The 25,169-nt window shown below is 44.1% G+C and overlaps 1 protein-coding gene across 5 annotated transcripts in view; it reads right to left on the bottom strand.

Moving 5' to 3' along the window:
- Positions 1-15,371: 15,371 nt before the first annotated feature.
- The window catches only part of KANK1 (KN motif and ankyrin repeat domains 1), a 165,316-nt gene continuing 155,518 nt past the window's right edge, over positions 15,372-25,169 (bottom strand). For all 5 annotated transcript variants that reach the window (XM_074994820.1, XM_074994819.1, XM_074994818.1 and 2 more), the window contains exons 9-12: positions 22,107-22,249; positions 21,371-21,571; positions 17,951-18,049; positions 15,372-16,412 (exon numbers count right to left, since the gene is read on the bottom strand). In XM_074994820.1, the coding sequence (XP_074850921.1) occupies positions 16,350-16,412; positions 17,951-18,049; positions 21,371-21,571; positions 22,107-22,249 (506 nt within the window). In that variant the 3' untranslated portion in view covers positions 15,372-16,349. The remainder of the gene's footprint in view (positions 16,413-17,950; positions 18,050-21,370; positions 21,572-22,106; positions 22,250-25,169) is intronic.

The following is a 25,169-nucleotide window of genomic DNA, read 5'->3' as shown; positions in this document are numbered from 1 at the left end:
TTTATGTTGTTCTCCTTGTTCCTGAATCATTTCATCCCAGATTTAAATCCTGGGAAAGAGCATGAGCTATCAGACTCTCTGGAATTTTTAGCTGTTGTTAATATTTTACTTTGATGGCTATTTCAGAGCCTTATTAGGGTTGACATAAAAAATAAAGCTTGAAGAGCCTGCAGGAGCAAACCACAGTATTACTCCAGAACAGGCTTCACATCCATTTTAAACACACACAAAAATTAATTGGACCAGTGACTTAGAACATTGAGGTCGCTGGCATGACTCATTAAACTGACATTTCTAACATTGTAATTCACTCTATAAGAATGATAGAACCCTTTCAGCAATCTATACGTTTGAGCTCTTTTATCAAAGAATAGTACTGTTGCATACAGTGCCTTCAGATTTGAATGGCAGTATCAACTGAGATATAAGACAAGTGATGCAGGACAGCTAAATCTGATAGATTTCCAGCCTCCAGCAAAGAAAATGCTGATCTTTTAAAATAGGCTACACAGTGAATTGCTATGATTTTATGTGTGATCTGTAATCTCTCTTTGGACAAAGTAGACTTTTCACTTCAGTGAACAAAGCCATTGCATAAATTCATATTTAAAGGAATTAATAGATCATTTTAAATTATAAAATAGCTTCTTTATTTCCTACAATTTTGAAAGTTGCACAAGTTCCACTTACTTTAAAGTTCTTTATTTGAAAGAACTTAAAACTGATGGTGCTCCAGTCAAACTGCTAAGGCCATTTATTTATTGGACAGAGGTTTGGAGGGCAGTGTAAGACGGTTGAGGGTGAACAGCAAGAATTAAAGGGACTGATGTTGCTGCTTTGATTTATTGGCTTGAAGAGTTAATTCATTATTTGGATAGGATTTTTTTTTCTGAGCAATTATTTGGAACTGCAAGACTAATTAATTGTTTGATCGCTTACAGCTTTTTGTAGAAGTTTTGCATTGTCACTTAACTAGGGCGACCATATCTCCCTGTCTCAAATATGGGACAGGGAGATATGGGGGAAGGGACGGCTCCCCACAGCTCCACCAAGCCCCAGGGAACCAGGAAAGAGGTGACAGCCGCCGGCTGTCCCTGGAAGCCCCCGGGAAAGTGGCAGCCACTGGGAGCACCAGGCAAGCAGCAGCTGCTGATGCTCCCTAGGAGCCACGGGGAAGTGGTGACTGTGGGCGTTCCCAGCCCCAGAGCCCCAGGGAACCAGTAGCTGCCAGTGCTTCTGGCTCAGGAGCCCTGGGGAAGCAGCAGCCACCCAGACCCCAGGAAAGCGACAGCTGCCCACACGCCCCTGCTTCCCCGAGGCTGGGAAAGTGACTCCCGTGCGCAGCTGTTGGTGGAAAAGGTCAGCGGGGGGTGGTGTGTGTGCTGAAATAGGGGACAATTTGTCCCTTTTAAAAATAAGTTGAGAGGCCTTTTTGGTGTCCCAAATATGGGACCATCCCGCCTAATACAGGACAGATGGTCACCCTACACTTAACTGTAAATCAATGACAATTATTTCAGACAGAACTCTGTTCTCAAAACATGCACACATATGTTGATATGATTCTGATTTGCTTTCCATTGAGGTCAGTTGGAACAGCCTGGGTCCGAAAGCAGAAATTTGCCTTGGTTTATTTTTTTAAAATTCTGTCCCAGGAGTTCCATGCTTCTATTTTTCTCTCTGTTTCCTCTTTCATAGCCTCTGTGTAGATGAGACAGGACAGGCACCACTTTGGATGGAGTTGGATCACTCAGACCACTTTGGTGAGGGTGATATTATTGTTATTCAAGCACGTAATCAGTCTGCTGATGCATCAGGTTTTCAGTATAAGAATATTCAGTACATCAAGATAATTGTTTAGCCCTAATAATGGTTCTCCTCTGTTAGATGCTTTAAATTAGTTTATGTGCATGTTTCTTTAGAGAGTATAAACCCTCACCTTAATGGACTGCAATATTGTGCAAAACACACATCTGTGTTCCTGCTGGTTAGGGGCGGTGTTTTAAAAATATGATACATTGTTACAAATTCTCCTAACTGGCAGACTGTTGATTTTAATTAGAGGGAGTGTGATATTTTCTAGACACAGCTGTTTGGTGGACTGCTAGCAGCTTGCTTGATAGAAATGAAAACACAGCTACTCTCATTGGAAACCATGGGCAGCAGGCAACTTAGGCAAGGGAAGGCATTGCCTTCTTAAAATTGCCTACAGTTCCCAGCCACCAGGAAGACTGAGGGTGCAGTGCATCAGCCTGGCTCCCCAGCCACCCGGGAGGGCTGGGACAATGTTGGGGCTTGGGTTCATGGTGGGAGGGGAGGTTGCTGACAGGGCAGAATGGGCGGGGCCTCGGCGCAGAAGCAGCAGGTTGGAAGCTTGTCTTCTCCAGCTGGGCCTTCCCTGGCCAGACATGTTGGAAACCCTCCCTTGCACTTGACAAAAAAGTATTTTGGGTGCAATTCAGCAACCCTTTGTCACATTGTAGAGCTCATGCAAATAGGTCTATTGCCTGAGTCAAGGCTGCATAACTAAACCTATGAGACTTATATCCTTCATCAAAGGCTAATATTCATGGATGCCTAGCAGGCTCAGAAATAAACCCTTTCAAGAGCAATAACTTTTGCAAATATTGTAAAGTCATTGCATGCAACCAAGCTACTAGACACAGAAAAGCAACATTAATGACTTCTCAGAAGAATTTTCACCAAGCGCACAGAGGTAAAGAGGGCACATTTTTAAAATTGTCCAAATATCCATTTACATAATAGACCATAACTCCACTCTGTAGAACTCACAGTGGGCTATCAAGTAAATTATACACATTTTAGGAACTGTCTGGATGTATATTTACCTGATAGACCATCAGCCTGCAGCTGTTATGGGCTACTAGGTAAATAATACATCTTTTAGGCAATTTTAAAATAGATGTTTGTTCTCATGCCCTTCAGTACGGTTGCTTTTGCCATTTTTAATAACCCAATGTTAACAACAAAGAAAATTAAGTACAAAAGCCTTATCTGGAAAAAAAAATGTTTTTTTCTCTGAGCTAATTACACCACAGTTCCCTAATCCAGCAGTGCCTGAGCTCTCATAGAACATGAGAATATTACCAGTACTGTAATGTTGTGCTGTGTTTTCACAGTTAGAGAACAAATAATCATTATTTGTATGACGATAGGTTTTTAGAGCTCTGCTAGGCACAGTACAAACACAGTACTGAGAATATAAGCCCCTTACCCTGGGAGCCCTGTATCTAGGCGGATTAAACAATGGATCTGCAAACCAACTTCATGCAAGGATGTATTGCCATCCACATTTTGTAAGTGAAGAATTGAGGTTAGGTTACTACCCGGAGCTGGAAAATGGAGTTAGCATCTGAGTGGCTGCTGAGGCATTAGTGCAGGTACACTTGGGAAAAAAAAGACAACTTCTTTGGGAGTGGTCTGCGTGGCCCTTCAAGACATTTTCCTCTTAGATGCTCCCCAGCAATTAAATTGAAAGCAACAGACTTGGTGACATTCTGAAAACCTCAGTCATGAAATAATCGATGATGGGAGCAGATTTAAACCACATGCTCATACTGCAGAATTAATGGTGTAAATAAGAGAAGCAGCAGCACTGAGGCCAAATGGTTTCCTAGTTTTATATTCAGGACTTCTGTGCTTACAGACTTGGCTGGGCTGACTCTGCCGGGGGAAGATAGAGACATCCAAAATTTTGGGTACAGCAGTCACTAAACATGTTTAGTAACCATTCCGAAGCCATAGATCAGTGGTGGGCAAACTGTGGGCCATGGGCCGTATGAGGCTCCCTGTGGTTGTACCTGTGGGCCACAGACTCCCTGCCTTCGCTCTTCCCCACATGCCTCTTGCACCCTGGGGCTGGGAGCCCTGCACTTTTTACACTTCCCCCTCCCTTCCTCCCTCAGCACTTGCGGAGCAGTCATGAATCACTTGATCCACACTCTGTCCGGGCTCCTCCCCTTCCCGTGAATGAGCTGTTTGTGACGTTCTAGCTCTGGGCGGGGGGTGGGGGGCAGGGACACAGCACGAATCAGGCCCTTAGCATGATCCGAGTGTGCTGGGCGGGAGGGAGGAGCAGGTAAGTGTTCCAGTGCCCCAGTGTGCAAGTGTCCCATGCGGGGCATGCAGAGGGATTGTGGGGCTGCAGGTGGAATCCCAGTGGACAGTGGGCTGCCACAGCCCTCTGAGGTGAATGAGGGCCACTCATAAGGCCCACCCACTATTCATGTTTGCCCGTCCCTGCTGTATATGAAACTCTGTGTGCACACCTTGTGGCAGGACATACCAAAAGTAACTGCATCTGAAGGCTGAGCCAACTGGGCCTTACTAAGGAGGAGCCTCTGCATAGGGGAGCTTCAAGGGAAGAACTTCACAGGTGACTTACAAGGTAGTCTATTTCTAGAAGGTGCCAATCTGTTTGGCTCCAGATGGAGTACTCCCCAACTCAGTGGAAACCAGGGAAGAAGACCGTGAGTCACTGCTGGTTGCAAGAGCTTAAGACTGTTGTTGCTGAACAGATGTATTGCAATTGGGAGGCAAATGTGGAATTACCATCCCCACTGCAGCTGTAAGAAGCTCAAGAGACACACTTTGAATTGCTCCCATTGCAAGATAATTCTTGCAGAGCTCTCACCCCATGAGGACATTGGACAGAAGCAAATGTATATATACATGTGTGGTTACAAGATGCTAGTTTCTTCAGTATATTTTAATGGCAACACATGTGGCAGTTTGAGTGAGAAACACCAGAGAACTATCACATGCTAGTTGTGAGAAATAGTCACCACAAAGTCACACACGGATTGGAGGCTATTTATGATAGTTACATGTTCTTTTTAAATGACATTGTGTCACATCCTCATGCAGAAACGTAACAGCGTCTAATGTCAAATCTTTGTCCTGGAAGGACTGAGCTCTGCCCTGTGTTTCTGTAACAGAAGAGACCGAAGCATAGGAACAGGGGAGCAACTGGGTGGACTCTCAGCCCACTTGTCAGGTACACAGCATTGTATGTAGTTGGCACTGGGGAAAGAACATTTCTAACACCTCACATTCTTGACTTAATTGACTTCACAAAAGCAAAAACTACCTGGTGCTGTATCAAAGCACTGACTTTCCCAAATAGGAAAATTTGGAAGGGGGTGGAGCTAATTTCCCATTTTCAGAAGGCACACAGGATCCCAGGTCTCACAAACAGCCAGAGGAATTTAGTCTGCTAATTGCTTATGGGTAATGATTTCAAGGAAATTAGGAGACTATATCCCATTTTCGAAGGTCACTTAAGGCCCAGACCCTCAATGGCATGTGGGCTCCTAACTCCCAGTGGTAGGTTCTGAACCTCAGGTACTTTAGGATGAGATTTAAAAGGTCTTGAGGTACCTGGAGATGCCCATAGGCACATAGCAGAATTTTCACAAGTGCCAAGGGAGGGAGCTGGGCACATAAGTTCTTCTGAAAACCCCACTAGGTGCTTTTCTGCATCTCTACACACCAAAACACTTAACAATTTGGGGCCTTAGGAGCCTAAACATCAGTTGGACTTAGGGTTCCGAGGAGCTAAGTTACTTTTGGAAATGGGACAGGGGGGCTTTTACCAGAGGGCCGGTACATAAAGGAAATTTTTCCCTTTGCACATGGAGGTTGCACCTCCTGAGCTGTTTTGCACCCATACTCAACCCTTCCATGCCTTTGTCCCCATGGCTGCTTTCCAGCTACTGGTCTCTGCCCTTCGCAGCATACTGCTGTGCTTTGGAGAAGCAAGGACTAGTAACTCAAAATAAATTGACACATCCTCTGGCCCTGGAAAAGCCCAAGTTCCCTGTGTACAGCCCCCTAACTTTACAACTTGAAAAATGGTATTTAAACCCCTGCAAATGAAGGAAACAAGCTGTCAGACTAGGATCCTTGGGGGTGACTTAAAAGATCAGACTGCACATTTTCAGTACAGCTGTAAATCTTGGTAGTATTTGGAATTTCCTTCCAACAGAGGTCTCCCTTCTCCTTTGAGACGCATCTGCTCTGCAGCCAGGTGCAGAGAGAAGCCAAGCAACCGTCCCAAGTGTCAAGACCAGGCCTTTTTTTCCCTTTAGTTTGTGTCTAAATTTAGAATGAATGAAAGAAACTAAAGGTGGGCATGCTGCAGGCCGGGGAACTGCAATTTTCCTTGTACGGCCCTACCAGGCACTTCAAGCTATATCTATAGAACCCAGCCTTCAGCTCCCAGCCTGATCTCAAGCAGACGCTACGGATTGTACCAGACACTAGGGTAGTTTTCGCAGATGTGGCCATAGTGACACCATAAGCCAGTGTTCATTTCTTATATTCTGATTTGTCTTTCCAAGAAGTGAACCCAATTCTCCAGGGTTAACCTGCCATATCCCCTTAGTCACAGACAGCTAATTATATTTGAATGCAAATAATTGTTCTATTTTACTTTCACTTCCTACTTCATGTTTATATCCATCAAATATTTATAAGCTCTTTCCACATTCACCACTTGCAGCAGTCTCTTAGCCAAACTACAGACATTTAATATTCCTTTAACCTTTCCGCATATGTTGATCCCTCCAGCATGTTGATCTTTTTGTTGTTTTGTCCTGAACCCCTGCCAATTTGTTATTATCTTTTCAGTCAGAGGCTGGGCAAAAATGAAAGCAACCTTCCAGGTTCAATTGCATCAGAGCTACCAGTATGTAGGAAGGGATATGTCCCTCCCTGCTGCATGACTCATCCAGGTGTAGAAAAAATTACATAGGTCTTTTTCATTACTTCTGTCCACTACCTTGTGAACTCCTGTCCAGTTTGCTGTCAGCTGAGCTCTTTTTCAGCATTACTGCTTTCAAGGCTTCTCCTCCCACTGAGCCGCTGAAGTACAAATTGTTTTTCCTCAGCTGTTGTCTTATTTTCCCAAACTGAATCTCATTTTATCGTCCACCCATGTTACTAATCTCTCTCAATCCCTTTGCGTTACTTCTCTGCCCTCACTAGTGTTTGCAACGCCTCCCAATTTAGTAGTCTCTGCAGAGGTTATTAACGTGTAGTTTATGCCTTCTGCCAGGGCTGGAGGATTTCATTAGTCACTCCAGCAAAGCACGGTTGGGTGAGCTGATGACATATTTACCTGAACAGAAAATGGTCTGGGGTAGTGAACAGACCCAAAGGAAAGGGTGCCTTTCAGCCACTTCAGCAGAGCAGAGGGTTGCTGTTCTGAGGTAAAAAGCAGCATGGCCCAAAGAAGGGATCAACAACCTTTCCGAGGCAAAGTGCTGAAATTTGACCTTTTGACTTCTATGTATGTGCTGAGTGCTGGTGATACTTTTGAAAGTCACTAATAGTCCTACGTACAGCAGCCCCATTCATAAATAAGTAAAGATGCAGAGCTTTGCCGTTTAGGTGGGGGTTGGCAGCATTAGCTGGTCTTTTGTTAATCCACAGGCGGCATGGCTTTGAGCAAGCTCCCGGATGCATGGGGGAGGAGGAACAGGGCTGAGCTCCTGCCTCACATGCTGATGAAAATTAGCTGGTGTGCCACTCTTGGCACCCACGCTGGGGGCTGCTGACCCCTGGCCTAAAGTGACATAGTAAAAGTCTGTAGGGTCTGCACACTGCATCCTGGAGATCCCCATTTTGCCTGATCATCTCCCCATTCAGAGGTCAGCTGGTTAACAACATGAAAGATGGACTAGTTTTAAAACTTTCAAAACCATATTTTACTTTTTTTAAAAGGCTTTATGTGTATTTGGTGAGTTCACTGTCTTCAGAGAAACACCAGCTGCATCCAGCAATATACTCAAACCATTACTGCAGTGTCATCAATACCATATACCAACATTGACTTTTTTTTCCATTGTTAAAGCAAGCCATGGAACAATTAATATAAATTTGCAAATTCTCCACAAGAAATCTTTGTAGCACCCTAATGATGCCCTACATGGCTGAGACGTGAAGTGGTGCCAATCTACCAGATCACATCACACAAAACAATAATTCCATTGTAACGACTAATGGCAAAGGAATAGCAAAACACAGCAATCATCTACCTCATAGCTAACCAGCCAAACTGATTAACCTTGTATCTGTGTAGATTCAGCACATTCAGGTTCTGATCCATTGACTTTAATGGTCTTTGTAGCAAGCCCTGAGTGGGGAAGTTTGATGGCTTCACAATTTTCAACTGACCTATGGAACAAACATAAGTCTGAGGGAACTTTCCTTGAGACCTCATTTCAGTATTTCTCAGAGAGTCCAGCACAATATTTTCAGTGTTGTTTTCTAGAAGGACACTCTAAAAAAATGGCAAGGGTCTAGAAAGTATTTGTTCTGTTCTTGTGTGATACCCACAGGTTTGCTAGGAGCATGAATGAAACCTCCGCAGCTTTCTCTTCAAAGTTGTGTTTCAGAAGAGCAAAGCCTCTATTGGAGTCACATTAGATGTTTATATCACAGTAGCTCTTAGAGACCCTAAATCAGGAGTAGATTCCCTTTTTGTTAGACACTTTACAAACGCATCGAATGATACAATCTGTGCCCTGATACGCTTATAGTCCGTGAATCAAAAATATCTTTTTGCTTTTGTAAGGTCATTTCTGATGGGAGTTTCTCCCTGTTTCTACAGAGTGACAGTAACAATGCTTCTAGAGCATAAAACTCTGGATGTCCTTTGACCTCTTTTCTAAATGTCAGTGACTGTCTTTAACATTACTGGCTCAGAGATGAAAATTCAAACTCTGAGATAAAGTTCCACTCCCAATTTCTTCCGTGGAAGCCACCCTCTCCCCCCGTGAGCCCCAAATGTGTACACAGCCATGTTTTCCAGGATCTCCAGCAGAGGTGGGCCTGAGCCTCAAAGTTTGGATCAGGATGTAAACTTTCCCTAGGACTTGGAGGGGCTTGGATTTGGGGTTTGGTAGGAGTCCATCCTGGGACCTAAGCTTGCTCTGAACCAGGAAATTATTTTTACTTAAACCTGGTGATTTGGAGCATTCACTCAAGTTTAAGTTCATGTTTCTTCTAGATGAGGTCACAAGAGTGGGAGGAGAATGGTCTTTTTCTCACACATATCCTCTGTAACAGGCCAGGCACAACTGGGCTGCGTCTACGCTACATTCCCCTGTTGGAATTTTTTATTTTGTGTCAGGAGGAAGGGTTCTTTTGAAAACGGGGTTTTTCCCCCCCAAAGGAACCTCATTTACACATCTTTTTTTGCTTTCAGAAAGTCTCTTCCAGAAAAACGATAGCGTGAGATTATGCAAATGAAACCCAAGATTTGTAAATCAGCGCTTCATCTGCATTTTTGATCTCCCTCAATTGCATTCCTCGCCCAAAAGGAGTATAGCGTAACTGCAGCTTGGTGCCTGGAGTGTGCAAGCACTCCAACAGGGTGGTGCTGTCATTAGCTTTTCCAAAGGCATGGGGAGAGCCATAATCCTAGTCACCTCTCCCTCCCAGTGAACCATACTTTTGCATGTCAGGGAAGCAACTCACTCCAGGCTTGAAATGGACCCATAGCACGCAGTCTTCTCACCCAGAAGCACCATACCAGTGACAGTCCCCCAGTAAGTGTACATACATCATATACCTACCTATGTGATAACTGAAGTTCTTCCAGAAGAAAACTGGATAGGGTGTAAAACGTCTGAATGCATGTGGTTGCCAAAGCAGGGTCATAATTCTTCTCCTTTAGACTAACATTTCTATTGTAGATATATTGCTATAAAACAAATCAACAGTCTGACTCTCCATGAGATGGAACATGTCACTCATCTAGGCTGGGGCTGCTAGAATACACCAACACAATCTGTGATGCATGGTCCAGTATTTTGCAGTTTCCCCAAGAACAAGGGAACTTTTAAATTTCCCTACACAGAGAAGGGGCAAAAGTGGTTAAAATCACACATTTTAATAGACTTTCTTGTCTGACCTGGATTGAGAACCTAACCCCTTGTGATCTCAGCGCATATCTAGTATGGAGTTGGTATTTATGGTAAACCCCTTAATCTAGCCATCTGTGACAAATTCCGTCCAACGCTGACAGATGGGATTACACATGGCTAGTGAAGGGCGACAGTGGATGTAGGCATCACTATGAATGCCAAAGTATTTCCTGTTTGAGGACTTGGCTTACAAGGTGTGAGCTATTTAGGGAACCAAGCTATTTGAGACAGGAGGATCATCAAAATATAGAAGTCCTGGGAGTAATTACTTTTTTTTTTTTAACTCTTTATTCTGCTCAGATAATTAAATCTGACAACAGGGTTGCAGGTCAAAACTGGCAATAGGTGTTTCGCTGCTTGGAGCAAATTGGGAAGTGTACTCAGCATTCGCTTGTTGTGAGAGCAAGTGCCAGCTGTGGCTAAGTTTTTGGTGCCAGGGGGCAGTTTTTCTGCCTTGGTGGAGCAAGCCCTGCTTCCAGCATGATAAAAACTTGTCTTTTCATTGGGTTTTAGTAAAAGCTAATTAGCACAGTCTTGGGCTGAGTTGGAGATTGTGACTCAAGTTCATTTCTGTCCAGAAGAGTCATTCTTGCATTCTTGTCCATAATTTAAGGAAATATGGATTGGATCCTTGGACTATAAGATGGATAGAAAGCTGGCTTGATGGTCAGGCCCAACAGGTAGTGGTCAATGGCTCAATATCCGGATGGCGGTCGGTTTCAAGCGGAGTGCCGCAAGGCTCGGTTCTGGGGCCGGTGTTATTCAACATCTTTATTAAAGACCTGGATGAGGGACTGGATTGCACCCTCAGCAAGTTTGTGGATGACACAAAACCAGGGGGAGAGGTAGATACATTGGAGGTAGAGAGAGAATCCAGAGTGACCTGGATAAAGTGGAGGACTGGGCCAAAAGAAATCTGAGGCGGTTCAACAAGGAGGAGTGTAGAGTCCTGCACCTGGGGCAGAAGAATCCCAAGCATTGTTACAGGCTGGGAACTGACTGGCTCAGCAGCAGTATGATGGAAAGGGACCTAGGGGTTATGGTGGATGAAAGGCTGGATATGAGTAAACAGTGTGCCCTTGTAGCCAAGAAGGCTAACGGCATACTAGCGTGCATTAGGAGGAGCATTTTGAGCAGATCTAGAGAAGTAGTTATTCTCCTCTATTTGGCACTGGTGAGGCCACATCTTGAATATTGTATCCAGTTTTGGGCCCCCACCCCCCAGTATAAAAAGGATGTGGATTTGCTGGAGCAGGTTCAGCGGAGGGCAACAAAAATGATTAAAGGGCTGGAGCACAAGACCTATGAGGATAGGCTGAGGGATTTGGGCTTGTTTAGTTTACAGAAAAGACGACTTAGAGGTGATTTAATAGCAGCCTTCAACTTCCTGAAGGGGAGCTCTAAAGAGGAGGGTGAGAAACTGTTCTCAGTGGTGTCAGATGGCAGAACAAGGAGTAATGGTCTGAAGTTGAAGAGGGAGAGGTGTAGGTTAGATATTAGGAAAAACTACTTCACCAGGAGGGCGGTGAAGCATTGGAATGCATTGCCTAGAGAGATGGTAGATTCTCCATCCCTCAAGGTGTTTAAGTCCCAGCTGGACAAGGTCCTGGCTGGGATGACTTAGTGAGGGTTGATCTTGCTTGAAGCAGGGGGCTGGACTAGATGACCTCCTGAGGTCCCTTCCAGCCCTATGATTCTATGTTCTGAATCTGAACTTCCCCTTGGTTTGAGAAGATTGTAGAGTGATGTGCAAACGTCAAACCATCTCCAGCACTAACCAGACTGTAATCATGTAAAAGCACTAGGAAAGGTTCTGACCTGTAATCAAATTTCTCCAAACTTTTCGAAGTTCAGATTAAGATCTAGATTTTGTGACTTCTCCAAGAGAAATCAAAGCTTTCAATACAAATAATTCAAAATACTTCTCTCTCTCGGTAGGCACCTTTTACCTCTAAAAAAGACATTCTATTTCAAATATCCTGCACATTATCTTCTCTGGCACCATCCACACCTTAGAGTTTTGGGCTAAAATGATTAAATTTACATCCCATCATATCCCATATCCATGATTATTTCTGAGTAAGTGGCATAGCCTTTTAAGGCACTGACCACCCAGAGCTCCCACTGAGGCTACTTTATTTAGATGGCTTACCTTTGGATACTCAAATTTGGAAATTTTAGCCTTTGGCTGTGAGCTATTCAACTGTATAATTGTGCCAGAAGTCTTAGCAAAATCACTAAACTGCCTATATAGCTTCATTTTGCCAAAACCTAGCTTTTTTGACAATTTATGTATATTGTATTTGTGGCTAGAGCTGTGATGTGTATTAAATGAACAAGGTTCCTGCTACACCAGAGTGGTTTGAGGGTACTTACTGAGCATATCTCCATTCTCAAGGGCTATGGAGAGCTGGCTCAGTAACTTCCCAGCACAATGTAATCTTTAGCAATGTGTATTTTTTATAAGATCCACTGACTTTCGAAGTGCTGCCATGATAAATAAGCAAGAGGCAAACATATGATTAGTAATTTCCTTATGGCAGTAAGCACAGCTAAATGGTTTCTGGCCCTAGACCAAGGCTAAATAAAAATCATGTTCTCAGTAAAACAGAAAATAGAAAGTTGCCTTATGTCTAAATATTGTCTGGCAGTTTAGTGGCTTTCCATCACATATAGTGCACAATACCTGCTGTTAGGTCAGGAGAAAGATGACAAATCTGCAAACAACTGTTTAGACTGACTTAAGAGATAAAATTAAATTAATCAAATAAAATTTTAAAGCAGGGCATTTAAAGCATTCTAGTTTTCTTCCACTTCCATCAAGTTGATTAGCCTCACATGTCCTTGGCAGTCTTAGCCAGTGTTATAAATCCTTCCTATCACTGAGTAATTGTAGAGACAATCCAGTAAGTTGGGGGTATGTCTGCCCAGTGAGGGATCGGTGGGTCCCAGAGTTCTGGCTTCAGCTAGAACCCAGAAGTCAATCCTAAAATTAAACAGCCCCTTATGCCTATGTCCCCCAAGCCCTAGACAGCAGATATGGGCAAACCCCAGGTGCCTAACTGCAGTGTGGACATATCCTAACAGTCTGCTCAATCCCAAACTTCTTTGCCTGAATTGTTCTATTCCACACCCACCTCAGGGGCATCTGAGCACCTTCCAGAGTGAAAGACTATATAATGTGGTACAGGGCAATAACTTTTCTGCTGTCTCCCACCCCCGCTGGAGGGAGTGAGTTTTGTGAGGGTTAGGAATTTCTTGGGCTTTGTATTTCAGAGATGATACTGGGTTCTGAATTGAGGTGGGGGCAATCAAGGTCAAACAAGTGAGATTTGCATTTGGATCTGAAAGTGGTGGGGTTTATGGTCTTTAAATTTGCTGTGGGAGTGAATTCCACAGCCCCAGGCTTGCTGCCAAGAAAGGTCTAACTATTGCATACCCAAGCTTCCTTCACCCCCCCGGCTGTAGTGAATATTCTATTGTTCCGCAGAAGAAGGAATCAGGTCCAAGAGGTAAGCTGTTTTCTTTTGATAACCTAGGCTCAGACCATGGAGAGCCTTGAAAAACACAGATGAAGGGTGAGGTGCAGTCCTGATGGAACTGAATGGCCAACCTCTGCTGATTACAGTGGGGCCAAGATTTCATGGAGAACTTAAATCAGACAACGCTGAGTCAGAAGCCAGTTGTGCGTACAGTGTGATGTGCTCCCTGTGAACTTATTGAGGCACTTATGCAGTGTTGTAACTGTTTTGCAAGGCAGGCGCTTCTAGGTCAATATTGTGGTGAGATAATGTAATGGAAGCAAGGAGTACAATCCCAATGTCAGTGCCAGAATGGAGTGCAAATTCTTCAACAGTTGTAGGTGGCAGCGTGTTCTTTTTGAAGTGAATGACTGGGAAGAGCCCAAAAGGATCCTCAGAGTTCAGATTACTCTGACAACTTGGGCCTGTACATTCTCAGCTTGGCGGTCGTGTCACGGTAGCAGCAGACTCTTCAAAGGCGGTGGTGTCCAAACTGTTCTGAAGCAGCAGCCACTATAGTGAACTAGCCACATTATTCTGAAAATGTATTTATTGTTTAAGCCAACTAGCCACACTCAACTGGCCAAACAGACACATGCGGCTCATGGCTAGTGTGTTGGGCACCACAGTTCAAAAAGAGTTCTATTCTGCCTACAAGTAGAACCTCGGTCTTGTTTGGGGAACTTCAACCATCTCTCTCCTCCTGAAGACTGGAAGATAACGATGACATTAGTACGTGTTGTGACCAGTGGGGACAACAGCCACTGTGGGTCCCAGGGCAAGGTGGAAAGGGGGCCCCAGTTCCATGCCCCTGCAAGGGACAGGCCAAAGGCAGAAGGGGCAGAGCCTATGGCAGTCAGCCCTTAGTACTGCTCTGATCGCCGTGCTGGGCTCCACCACCAGAATGGTGGAGCAGCACTGCCACAGTGTTGTTTCAAAGGGGGATGGAGCACCAGCTGCTGCCACTGCCACAGCAGCAATAGCAGCAGCAGCCGGCGCTCTGGGCCCCTGTGCAATCGCCCCCTTTGTCACCCCCATTGGCAGGCCTGGTTGTGATTAATAAACAGAGGTTGCTACTAAGAGCCGACTGTGGTTTCAATGGCATAGGCACCTTTTCCCTTGGAATTTGAACCACAGGATATGCCTCCACGAGTAAAGATCCCTCCTTAGGGTTAATCAGCTAGACGACTTGCTGTTGAAGAATTTTTAACTCGTTCATGTTCACTCTAGCCATTATCCTGCCCCAGCAACACCGTTAAAAAAAGCTTCCAACGTTCCTTAATTAATGACATTAGGCCACGTAACCTTGATGTTAGCCAGCGCACTTGGATTGTACTCCTGCTTTGCTGTTGACTTGCTGCAAGTCACTTCATTTCTCCCTGTGCCTCACCTTCTGTATCCATGTGGATATAAGGACATACGTTCACCTCTGTGATGTGCCTTGTGGTCCTCAGATGAAAGGCGCTGGGAACATCAGTGGTAAGAGTTATTGATAATGACATTGAATGACTAGCTGTACAACATGTGAAAAATGCCCAACATCAGTAACAGTTTAAAACTCGCAAAACTAGATTTTCAATTGTAAGTTTCATGACACCAGCAATCTGAGACAAATAGTTCCCCATTATACTCTCATCTGATGGAGATGGCCAGATAGGGAATTGTTTGCCTACTGAAACTCTTAAAACCTGTAGCTACCAAGCACAAGCTGATCATTGTTGTAGGGAATAAACAAGAAATGTCAGTGGATGGTGTTAACACTCAGTAATCCCAAAGTGTTGAACTATCCACTTATCTCATCCTTGACCAGATCAGTCCACTATGCTTCACTACTGCAGTTGTAATTCACAGAATTGTGGATGATGGTAAGTGAAAACTAAAGCAGGAGAGGAGTAAAACAGCATAATAAAATTTTATTGTGAAAATATGGCAAGAGTCTAAGGCACTTCAAACATTTAAATACATATGACTAATGTAAATGTGACAAGGTAATACAGCATTCCATAAATATACACAGAGAACTACTTAATCCCATTATAGAGGAACATACAGCTGATAATGTTTATCAGAGAATAAAATTAGCACTATGTATGGATCTTATGGACACTGACACATAGTTAATAAAAATACGGTGACAATACATGTAATTCTTCATATAGCTTTTAATTACTAGAGAATATAAAATGTTGAAAATACTGTGCCATTTAATTTTATAGATACAATTATTTTTAATATAAAAGTTATACAATACATCCAGCTGGTGACAACTTAGTTATTTAGCTAATTTCAGACTTGAGAGAGAGCGAGCGCGCCCATCCTCTATTCTAAACCATGAGCCCACCAGCCCGAGCTACCAAGAACTGACTACATAAACAACTGCAATTTTTATATTTTAAAATTAAAAAGAAGTCAAAACCATTTTGGAATGAAATTTATGAAAAAAATATTGTCAATAACTCCATGTACAGTAAATATAAATATTTTAGAGAACAATTAGAAAGTGCCCTTAAGACTATGACACTTGTCCAAAGTGGGGGATGGGGAGAGGGAACACTCATACCTGTGAAGATAGCTTAACATTCCTGAACTGTACATAATGCAACAGAAGATACTCTACAGCAAAGAGAAGCAGGATTTACACTGTATCTTGCAAACATGGATAGATGAGCAAAAGAACGGTTCTGCGATGTCACTAGCAGACTACTGTCTAACTATATGCTTTCTTCAAGTTTACAGTCTTCTACCTTTAGCGCTAGGTTTCTGCTTTCAGTTTGCTGGTGAGGTCAGGCACAAGACAATTACATTCAGTATCTGTCTTTGTAATACAGTAACAATTAGCAGCTTAGAGATGGGGTTAAGATTTATTCGTGCATTACTAGTCAAATGTGGCTCTGTGAGTAGCGCCAGAAGAGGTCTTTCGGGTGAGCCTAGGTGTGCTCTAGAAAGAGAAAAAGAAAGGACACTTAGTTAACTGAATTCAGCTAATTAAATAGAGAGCAAACAGACTGCATATGAACCCGTCTCTGCAGTTTATGAAGGAAGCTATTGAAATTCAACCTATGTAGAAGAGGTCATGTGTTTTGTTTCAGGCCAGGAAAGTATACTGGCTACATACAGCTCACTGCTGGAAGCAGCACAGTCTTACAGATTGTAAAACATTCAGTAGACATTTATCGCGAAGGCAAGGGCAGACTGTGAAAGTTGGTGGATATTTGCCAGTTTGCTTAGGGCTGCAGCCAAACAAGAGCTGGCCTTGCTTTGACGATTTGCTCTAACAAGCATCGCAATTATGCAAAAGAAACTTCGCACGCCAGCCAGTCTATGTGGCTTCATGATTTAACACAGACGTTGAACTGTCCTTACCCAGAGAGAAAGAGGGAAAGGAAAGGCCAGGAGTGGGGAAGATGCAGCCCATAGGCTGAATCCAGCCTGACAGGTCTTTTAATGTGACACACAGCTGGCTCTTATGCTGGGGTGCCTCCCTAAGCAAAAATCTCTCAGCTCCTATTGGCCAGCCAATAGGAGCTGAGAGAATTTGTTGGGGGCAGGGGGGAAGAGAGACACGAAACCAGCCAATGGGAGAGATTGTGCTAGGAACAAGGCAGTTCAGCACAATCTCTCGGCTCCCGTTGGCCAGTTTCTGAGCCTTGTGGACAGATCAAGGCAGATGCCAAACCCCATACCCCTCCATAGAAAAGTGTGTCCCTTGACCACGTACCAAAATCTTGCAGTGCCCCCCCCGCCCCCCAACAAAAATTACTGCCCGCTCCTAAGCTAGGTTGTCCCAGTCTGTACTGTGCTGCTTGCATATAGGTTGCCCTATGGATAAACACAGATTGCCCTATGCTGTGGAGTCCTCCCAATAAATTTCAGAAACTAAAGATTTACCAAACAAGAGATACCCATAATCTATATGTTTTTGTGCATGCAATGATAGGCAGCATATTCACAGACAGATGACCTACATAGCACAGCTTAGTTCTTTCTATGCAGTGTTGTTACAGTCATGTTTGTCCCAGGGTGTTAGAGGAAAAAACAGTGGGTGAGGTAATATAAGTGGGTCCACTAAAATATATTACTTTGCCCACCCTTGTCTTTTTAAGCAGATCTTTGGTTAAAGCGTGTGCAGTACAAACCACATGAGTTTTCCAACATTTAGTCTCTAGAATAGCGAGACACCGTGTACACTCAGGCTGGGTCTACATGTGCCCCTCCCGATCACAGATAGGAAGAAGGGCTTTCGAAAACTGGGGTGGTCCTTTCAGAAGGTCCCGTCTCCACGGGCGGCGCGCGATTTGAAAAGCCGCACTTTCGAATAACTGCGGCCGCCATTATGCTAATGAGGCGCTGCATATTCGTTGCAGCGCCTCATTAGCATCTTTCAAACCCGCTCATTAATATGGCCCTTTCGAAAGGAAGGTGCACCTGTAGACCCAGCCTCAGTGTTTACTGATCTGGAACATTTACCATACTAACCGGTGACTGGGGTTTTGAAAAGTTTACATGCGCGTAAAGAAGAACAGCTATGTCCTTGTGTCCAGCTTCCAGGGCAATCGACAGGGCTGTGCTGCCATCCTTAAACAATAAAAGGGACAAAAATTAATACTTGTGCGCATTGCCAGATGCCTTAAAAGCTCCTGCAGCCTCCAGAGGTGGAAGCTACTGAAATGAGGCCTTATTGCTCAAATAGCCAGCCTAATTTAGGGTCCCATTTAATTTCCTTTATTATAATTAAGTGACAAGAAGCCTTCTGCTTCTGTTTTATGAGGCAATCCAAGTGCCAGAAGCCTCATAATTTCTCTCAATAAGGGAACTGGATTATAGCTGGGAGAGAATGAGTGTGCCATTATCACAATAATGTTACAAGTAATTTTGTGTAAGACCAGTGATTTCAGCAGATTGGTCTGAATTTGCTTAAGTGAAATTGCATTGTCACTGAGCAGGGGGAAAGGACAGAAGGGAGGGATAAAAGTTAATCAGATACAATGAGAATTAGCCATGTTAGACCTCTCACTAAGAGTAACAACAGCTGCATTCCTAATTCCAAGTGCACCTGATTGAGAGTCTACCAACAAATACAGTCCTTCATAGACACTATTTTCTTGTTTCAGGAGATATTTTATTTATTCCAAAATCATAGGGGAATAAAGCTGACAGAATGCAAAGAAGGTTTTTGCTCAAAGGGAAAATAGGTACACTGACTGTTATTTGCACATATTCTCCTCCTAGACCATCTCTCCTTTGTTAGCTTCAGCGACTGCTGCTGTCTAAATCTTCATCAACTCTCATTTGAAGGGGGTGAGGACAATTTAAAAAAATAACCAGACAACCCACAATCTTGAGTTTTCTGGCTGTCAAGACACCACAGTGCACCAGAGACCATTTTTGCAAACAAACTGCTCTGCTGGTGGCTTTATAGGAAAATTGGCAGAGCTGACATCAACTCATGTCATGACCCCAGTCCTCACTGGGAATGTGCAGTGGAAACCAGCTTGGCTTACCTGTGTGTATGCATTATTACAACAGATATTAGCATTGTAAGAGTGTGTTTAGACTCTATGGAATTCTTGTAGGGTGCTGTGCTTATTAATCCTGTTTATAATACCTGGCACGTGGCAGTGTTTACATTTGCTCTGTAACTATCAATATGTTTGCTAAAACTGTAAGTCCCCCACAGTCCATGTAGAAGCACTACCAAGAGACAGCTAGTTTAGCACAAGACCTAGAGATATCAGACAAGCCTTTGCGGACAAAAGGCTTTGCTGATTGTTTTCTTCACACCCCTGAAGAGAATTCTTGTACAAGCCCACATCAACATCACAGCTTGAATGCTGAAGAAAGGGAAGAAAAATGCCTGTTAAAGAGAAGTTGGTATCTTTATGCTGTCTGGATTCTGAGGGACAAAGATACCGAAACATGAGCAAGAGATCCTCCAGCTGCTTGACAAAAAAGGCTTGATTATAGAAGCTTTGTTACCTTTTGAACTTACACACACACACACACACACACACACACAAATGAGGTATCCTTCCCTCCTTTAAGTTTAATCTCTTATTTCTTTTTCCTGGTTAATACACTGCTAATTAGTTTATTATGGGATTGGCTACAAGCATTGTCTTTGGCAAGGAATCTCAGGTGGAGTAAGTGACTAGCCCTTTGTAACTGGAAGTAAGCTAAATATTGTGATTTTTGGTGTAAGGGACCCACAATCGTAGAGGCAGGTTTGCCTGGGTGGCAAGGTCACACTTGTTACTGAGTTGGTGAAATCTAAGTAGAGAGCTCACAGCCCTTTGGCGGTTTCTGTCCTGGCTCTTGACAGCCTGCCCTGAGGGTGACACCCGCAGTTGTGAGCCACTCCAGGCAGTGTGACAGTTGCCTCTTCATCTCCGACTCCTCATGCACAGCCCACAAGTTTGTCAAGGGAGTGGCTCTCCCTGCCCTGGTGTGGCGTGAGCATTTACTTCCCCCACCTGAGGCTGAGCTCCTGTGATGTAGGTAGGCATCACTCAGCCACAGCATCTGCCAGCCAATGACTTTTCACTGACAAGGCACAAGGGGATTAGCTAATAACAGCGTTCAGCACTAACACCACCAGAACTCACTGGGGTGCTGCCAGCCTCCTCCTTCCTTTACCGCACAAGTTTCCATGACAACACGTACAGTCTGACTTTCATGCCAGTGTAGCGTTAGGGAAGAACAGGCATGTTAACTACTGCTGTAACATTTGGCATCACAGCAAGGCCAACCTAAGGAAGCTGCAAGTGTACACCTGGATTAAAGCCTTGTGGAATAGCCGTGGCTGATCTGGGTCTGCCGGTTTAGGCTAGCTGGGTTCAGGGTAGGGAGATAAAGATTGCTGTAGAAGTGTTTGGACTTGGACTGGAGCCTGAGATCCGGGCCCCTACACCCTTACAATGCCACACAGCCTGCGCTCCAGCCTGAGACACAGCAATTTTTCAGCTTTGGAGCCAGATGAGTGGGCCGAGCAATGGGCTTTTATATCCCCATGATGCCAGTTGTTGTACCTCACTCATGTTGAGGGCCATAAAACCAGCTGAGTTTCCCAAATCTGTACTGAAAGTGTTGAAATTGTTGTACAGAGACATTGAACCCTGACATTTAAATAAGACAGACTTTGTCAGTGTACTGAAAGTGAATAAACTGGGTGGCAATGGACCTCTGGAACAATGAGGTCACCAAGAACACAACCACAATGCACAGGCAAAGCATGTAACTGGTTGGATTCTCAAGCTTTAAAGTATATATTGAGCAAACCCTCTACCTACTCACAGAGGTTGCAGTGATCTTTTCTAACCAAGGAACAGATAAGCATATCATTCTCAGCTGAGCACACAAATTGCCACCTCCAACCACTGGACAACCCTGCCTTAACAACACACACATGTACAAATTGGCATTCGCACACTCAGGGTGCTTTGGGCAAGAGAAGAACTATCAGCCTTTTGCTTATTTGTCATGATCCTAGGTAAGCACTGAAGGAAGACTTAAGAAATATACACGGAAAATTAGGTTTAAGGTTTTTTTCAAAAGGATTTCTCACCCCAAGTCCTGAAATCATTCAGTTAAAAAAAAAAAAAAAAGTTTTGAGCAGTAACACTACATTCACCCCAAAACTTGTCTGCATGAAGTTAAGCTTCTTATTAGGGTGCCTAAAGATAAAATTAGAGACTATTTTTGGACATGCTTAAAAAACCATGAGTTAAAAACAAATAACCATATCATGCACTGTTGACTAAGAGGAGGATTCAGGCATTTCTACTTTATGTTGACAGCCATCAATTTCACTGACAGATCTTTGGACCTCTCCATTCAGTCAAAAATATTCCAAAAATTATCTAGTGGAAAAGTACAGCGGGGTCTGGAAATACAACTCACGTTGTCCTGCAGGGTGCCATTACATCCAGGTTGAGCCAGCAAGAGTTTTACTATCTCTACGTGCCCATGTTCACTAGCACACATCAGAGCAGTGGAGCCCTCATCATCCTGGATATTAACATCCACACCACAGGCGAGCAAAGCTTTAACCATGTCTATCCGTCCATGACTTACTGCCAGCATCAGAGCAGTTTGGCCGGCCTGCAAGGAAAATCACAGCAAAAGTAACAACCAAGCCTGGGGCAGGCACTGTCATTTACTATGATTAATAGCACCTATTAGAGGTCTCTAGCTGCCACGCATGCAATACACTGTCAACTGCAACTGGTGAAAGAAGTTAAAAAGTATCACAACAGTAGAGTCACGTCAGGAGAAAAGTTAGAGTAACAATAGCTCATCATGAACTAGGAGTTCTACAGAGTGTGCAAACTTGTCCCAAAATTCAGTTTTATTTTTTCACACAGTGCCCAAAAAATTAAACAATGGGCTTAAGGCACTTGAAAAAGGAAAATATTATTTAAACGCTCAAATATTTTTCCACGGCTCCATTTTGTAAACAGGAACCAAAAGCACACACACAGATGTCATGAGGCAGGGACTGGCTGCGTAGAGTCAGTGTAAATGCTGAACTAATGGCAAGTCACACATCTGCTCTGCAGTTTCAATAAAGACAACTTTATACTCAATGTACAAAGCAAACTAGCTTTGAATGGTAGCAAAGAGTGACAGTACTGACCTGACTGGCTTTAGCATTCACGTCCCCACAGCCAAAGAGTTCTTCCACTATTTGCATGTCTTTCTCCGCCTCCACAGCTGCAAGAGCAGCCAGCATGATGGGGGTATAGCCAGCCTTGTTCTGATGATTTACATTACAAACATCTGCAGGGGAATGAGATAGTTACTTCAGAAAGCAGGAAACCAGAAAGCAAGCATTGTACTGATGAACTGAATAAGTTGTTATAAGACCAGCCTATTGAACCGGCAGTAGACACATAATAAAAGCTATTCAAAGAAAAACTGAGCAAAAGAGGGTGCTCTTAAGCCAAAGGGGGGCAGGTGGATGACCCCTCTCTTCATTACATTTGTGACATACATGCCACAGTAAGGACACACAGCCATTTATTTGTCACTGGTGAGGCAGTTAAATTTTAAAAAAATGTTTGACAGTTTTATAAGAATATTACCCACAATACCAGCCTCAGGTTGGAATTTGAGGCAGGTTATCTGAATGAGCCTTTTAATTACATTTAGGGAATCTTCATTCCAAAAATGAAAGAGTCAGGGGGTATGGCCAATGAAATTCAAGCCCAAAAGGTTCCCCCAGAACACATTTTCCTTTAGCTACTTATTTTGCTGTTGAGCATTTTAAAGTTTTGCACAGGTATTCTGACGTGATTTGGAGCTTCAGGAAAGGCCTTCCAGTTAAAAGGTTTCCAGCTCTAACAGCTACTCTAGAGGGCAAGAGGGGATTCATATAAGATTTAGTATGAGACTAGAAGTTTCAGCTCCACTACAGATTTATCACTAAAAAAATTTCACAACATCTACACATTTATTCCTGTTTTTAGACAAAACTGACACTTGCAAAAGCCGTATGGGAAGAAAAATTGAGATGGGAAGGTATGAGAAAATGTATGCACCCACTTCGCAGAGGAGTGGCAGTCAATTGTACTAGTGTGGCAGGGTCAGAACCACTCCCAGACCCCAAGCTGCTGTTCAATCCACAGTCCCAAGGTATGGGGCCTATTTGTCATTGCCAGGGTTTAGGCTTCAGCCCCTTGGCTCTAATGGCAGCAGGTACCCCCGGGTTCAACCAGGCTGAGTAATCACTGCTTCCCAGCCTCCAGCTGAGCCCTGAGGTTACTAGGGGCAGGGACACTCCAACGCTCCCTGCAGGAGCTCCTCCTCTCCCCTGTTGTTCTGATGTTGTTATTCTCCTTCAACACTCTCTAACTTTCTCCTTGCCTCTCTCTTTCCTCCCTGCTGGGTGCAGGCTTTTAAAAGGCCTGTGGCAGCCTCAAGTGGGACCAGCTGGCCCTAATTTATTTAGAGCAGCCTCTTCCCCTGCTGCGGCTAAGCTGCCTGTACTAACACCTCAGTAGCCAGGGCTGTTTCTGCTTTTTAGAGCTGCCTCTCAGGCCCTTGCAAGCTGGCCCTCTGGCCTGACCCTGTCACACTAGCTATAACCAGCTACAGAGATCCAGGCTTACCAGCATGCAGTGGAGAATTCAGCTGCAAGGATCAAAGGTTTTCGAAGGACAGAAAATAATTTGACCCCTTTTAACTGATGGCAGTTGCTTACACCTTGTGCTAGTAGCTAGGACTTGGCTGATCTGACTCAGCATTAAAATGCCACATAGAGAGCAAGTTCTTAACTATCCTCCCTTTCTTTATAGTTAGATGAGAGGGGGCAGTCCCGAACCTTTTTTTTTATTCGAACATTAGGGGGGACAGAGTACAAGAGGCTGAGCGCCATTGTGCACTGTTAGAAGTCCTGTGCTTGCCAGCTGTGGATTTTGTGCCTGTGCATATACCTGATATGGGAAGTTCCCCGTTTCATGTGTGTAGTGGCCATTCATACACAGTCATTTAAGGAAGGGCTGTCCAAACTGACACTTCCGAAGGAATTCCACAGTATTTAAGCCTTTTCACCAGACGTCTGGTGTAAACGCCTTTTTCACACAGCACTAGCCCATAATAGTTGGCATTTCCTATTCCAGTCACATTATTATTACTGCAACTCCACCAGCTATTGTGGAGGGAAGAACAACTATTCCCAACACAGCAGCAATGTGCTCATGCTACCTTGAGATATTCAGGGAGGTAAAAGAGAAAATTCTTTCCAACAGAATCTAGACCTCACAGCAGAACTCAGTCCTGTTGCTTTTTACTATGTCCTTCCCATTGCCTGCATTCTCCCGCAGTGACTCACTTCTCCCACCCTGCCTGCATTCAAGCCAGCCCATGGCATTTGAAGTGCTTGTTTTCCTGCAGAGGGAGTGTTTGGGGCTGGATGTGCGGCACTGTTAGACCATGTCCATCCTCTAGCTGGCATTTCTGTTTGTATTTATGAACAATCAGTAGCACAGCACCTTTCACCTGGGACCCTCAAACCACTTTAACTAGCATTAATCAAGCCTCTTTGCACCCTTTGGTGGAGCAGTAGGTCAATACTGTAGCTATTGTACAGGGCACAGACCATGTGAGACGGGGTGGGGACTACTCCTATGCTGTCCACATTTTGCCTGGGGCCTCCTCTAATTTACAGCAGCCTTATTGGACTGTCCATGGCCTGAACTGCAGTTCTAAGCTGTAACTATGGCAACTCTCCCTCCTCCTACTGCTTTTGCTCTCCGTTGTCCCCACCCTTACATTGGGCTGCAAGGGGAGGCAGCATTGGGCTACCTGTGGCAGTCCAATGCTGCTCTTACGCTAGGGACACTTTTCCCTGGCTGCTGCAGCACCTTTACAGTCCCCATTTGCCATCAGGCTGGCGTATAGGTGTTGAGGGGGTGGCCAGGCTCAACTCCAAACTCAGGTGCTAGATTAGCAATTCATCCAGTCACTGGCAAAGTCTGGAATGCAACTGGTGAATCTAATTGCCACTTAGACAACGCTACCTTCCCTTCTGTAAGTTAAGCAAAAGGCATCAGCTCCAAAGCAAGTCTGGAACCCTTACTTCCCTGGACTGTCTTAGTGTGAAGCTGCACTACACTGTTCTAGAATTAAAATTCTGGGTGGGGAAGTTTTGCTGGAGGAAGTCCAAACGCAGAAATTTGGAGCCAACAGGCTGGGCTGT

Source organism: Carettochelys insculpta, chromosome 5 (genome assembly GCF_033958435.1).
Source record: "Carettochelys insculpta isolate YL-2023 chromosome 5, ASM3395843v1, whole genome shotgun sequence".
NCBI lineage: Eukaryota > Metazoa > Chordata > Testudines > Carettochelyidae > Carettochelys > Carettochelys insculpta.
The sequence above is the reverse complement of the archived record's forward strand: the minus strand, read 5'-3'. Positions and strand labels throughout refer to the sequence as shown.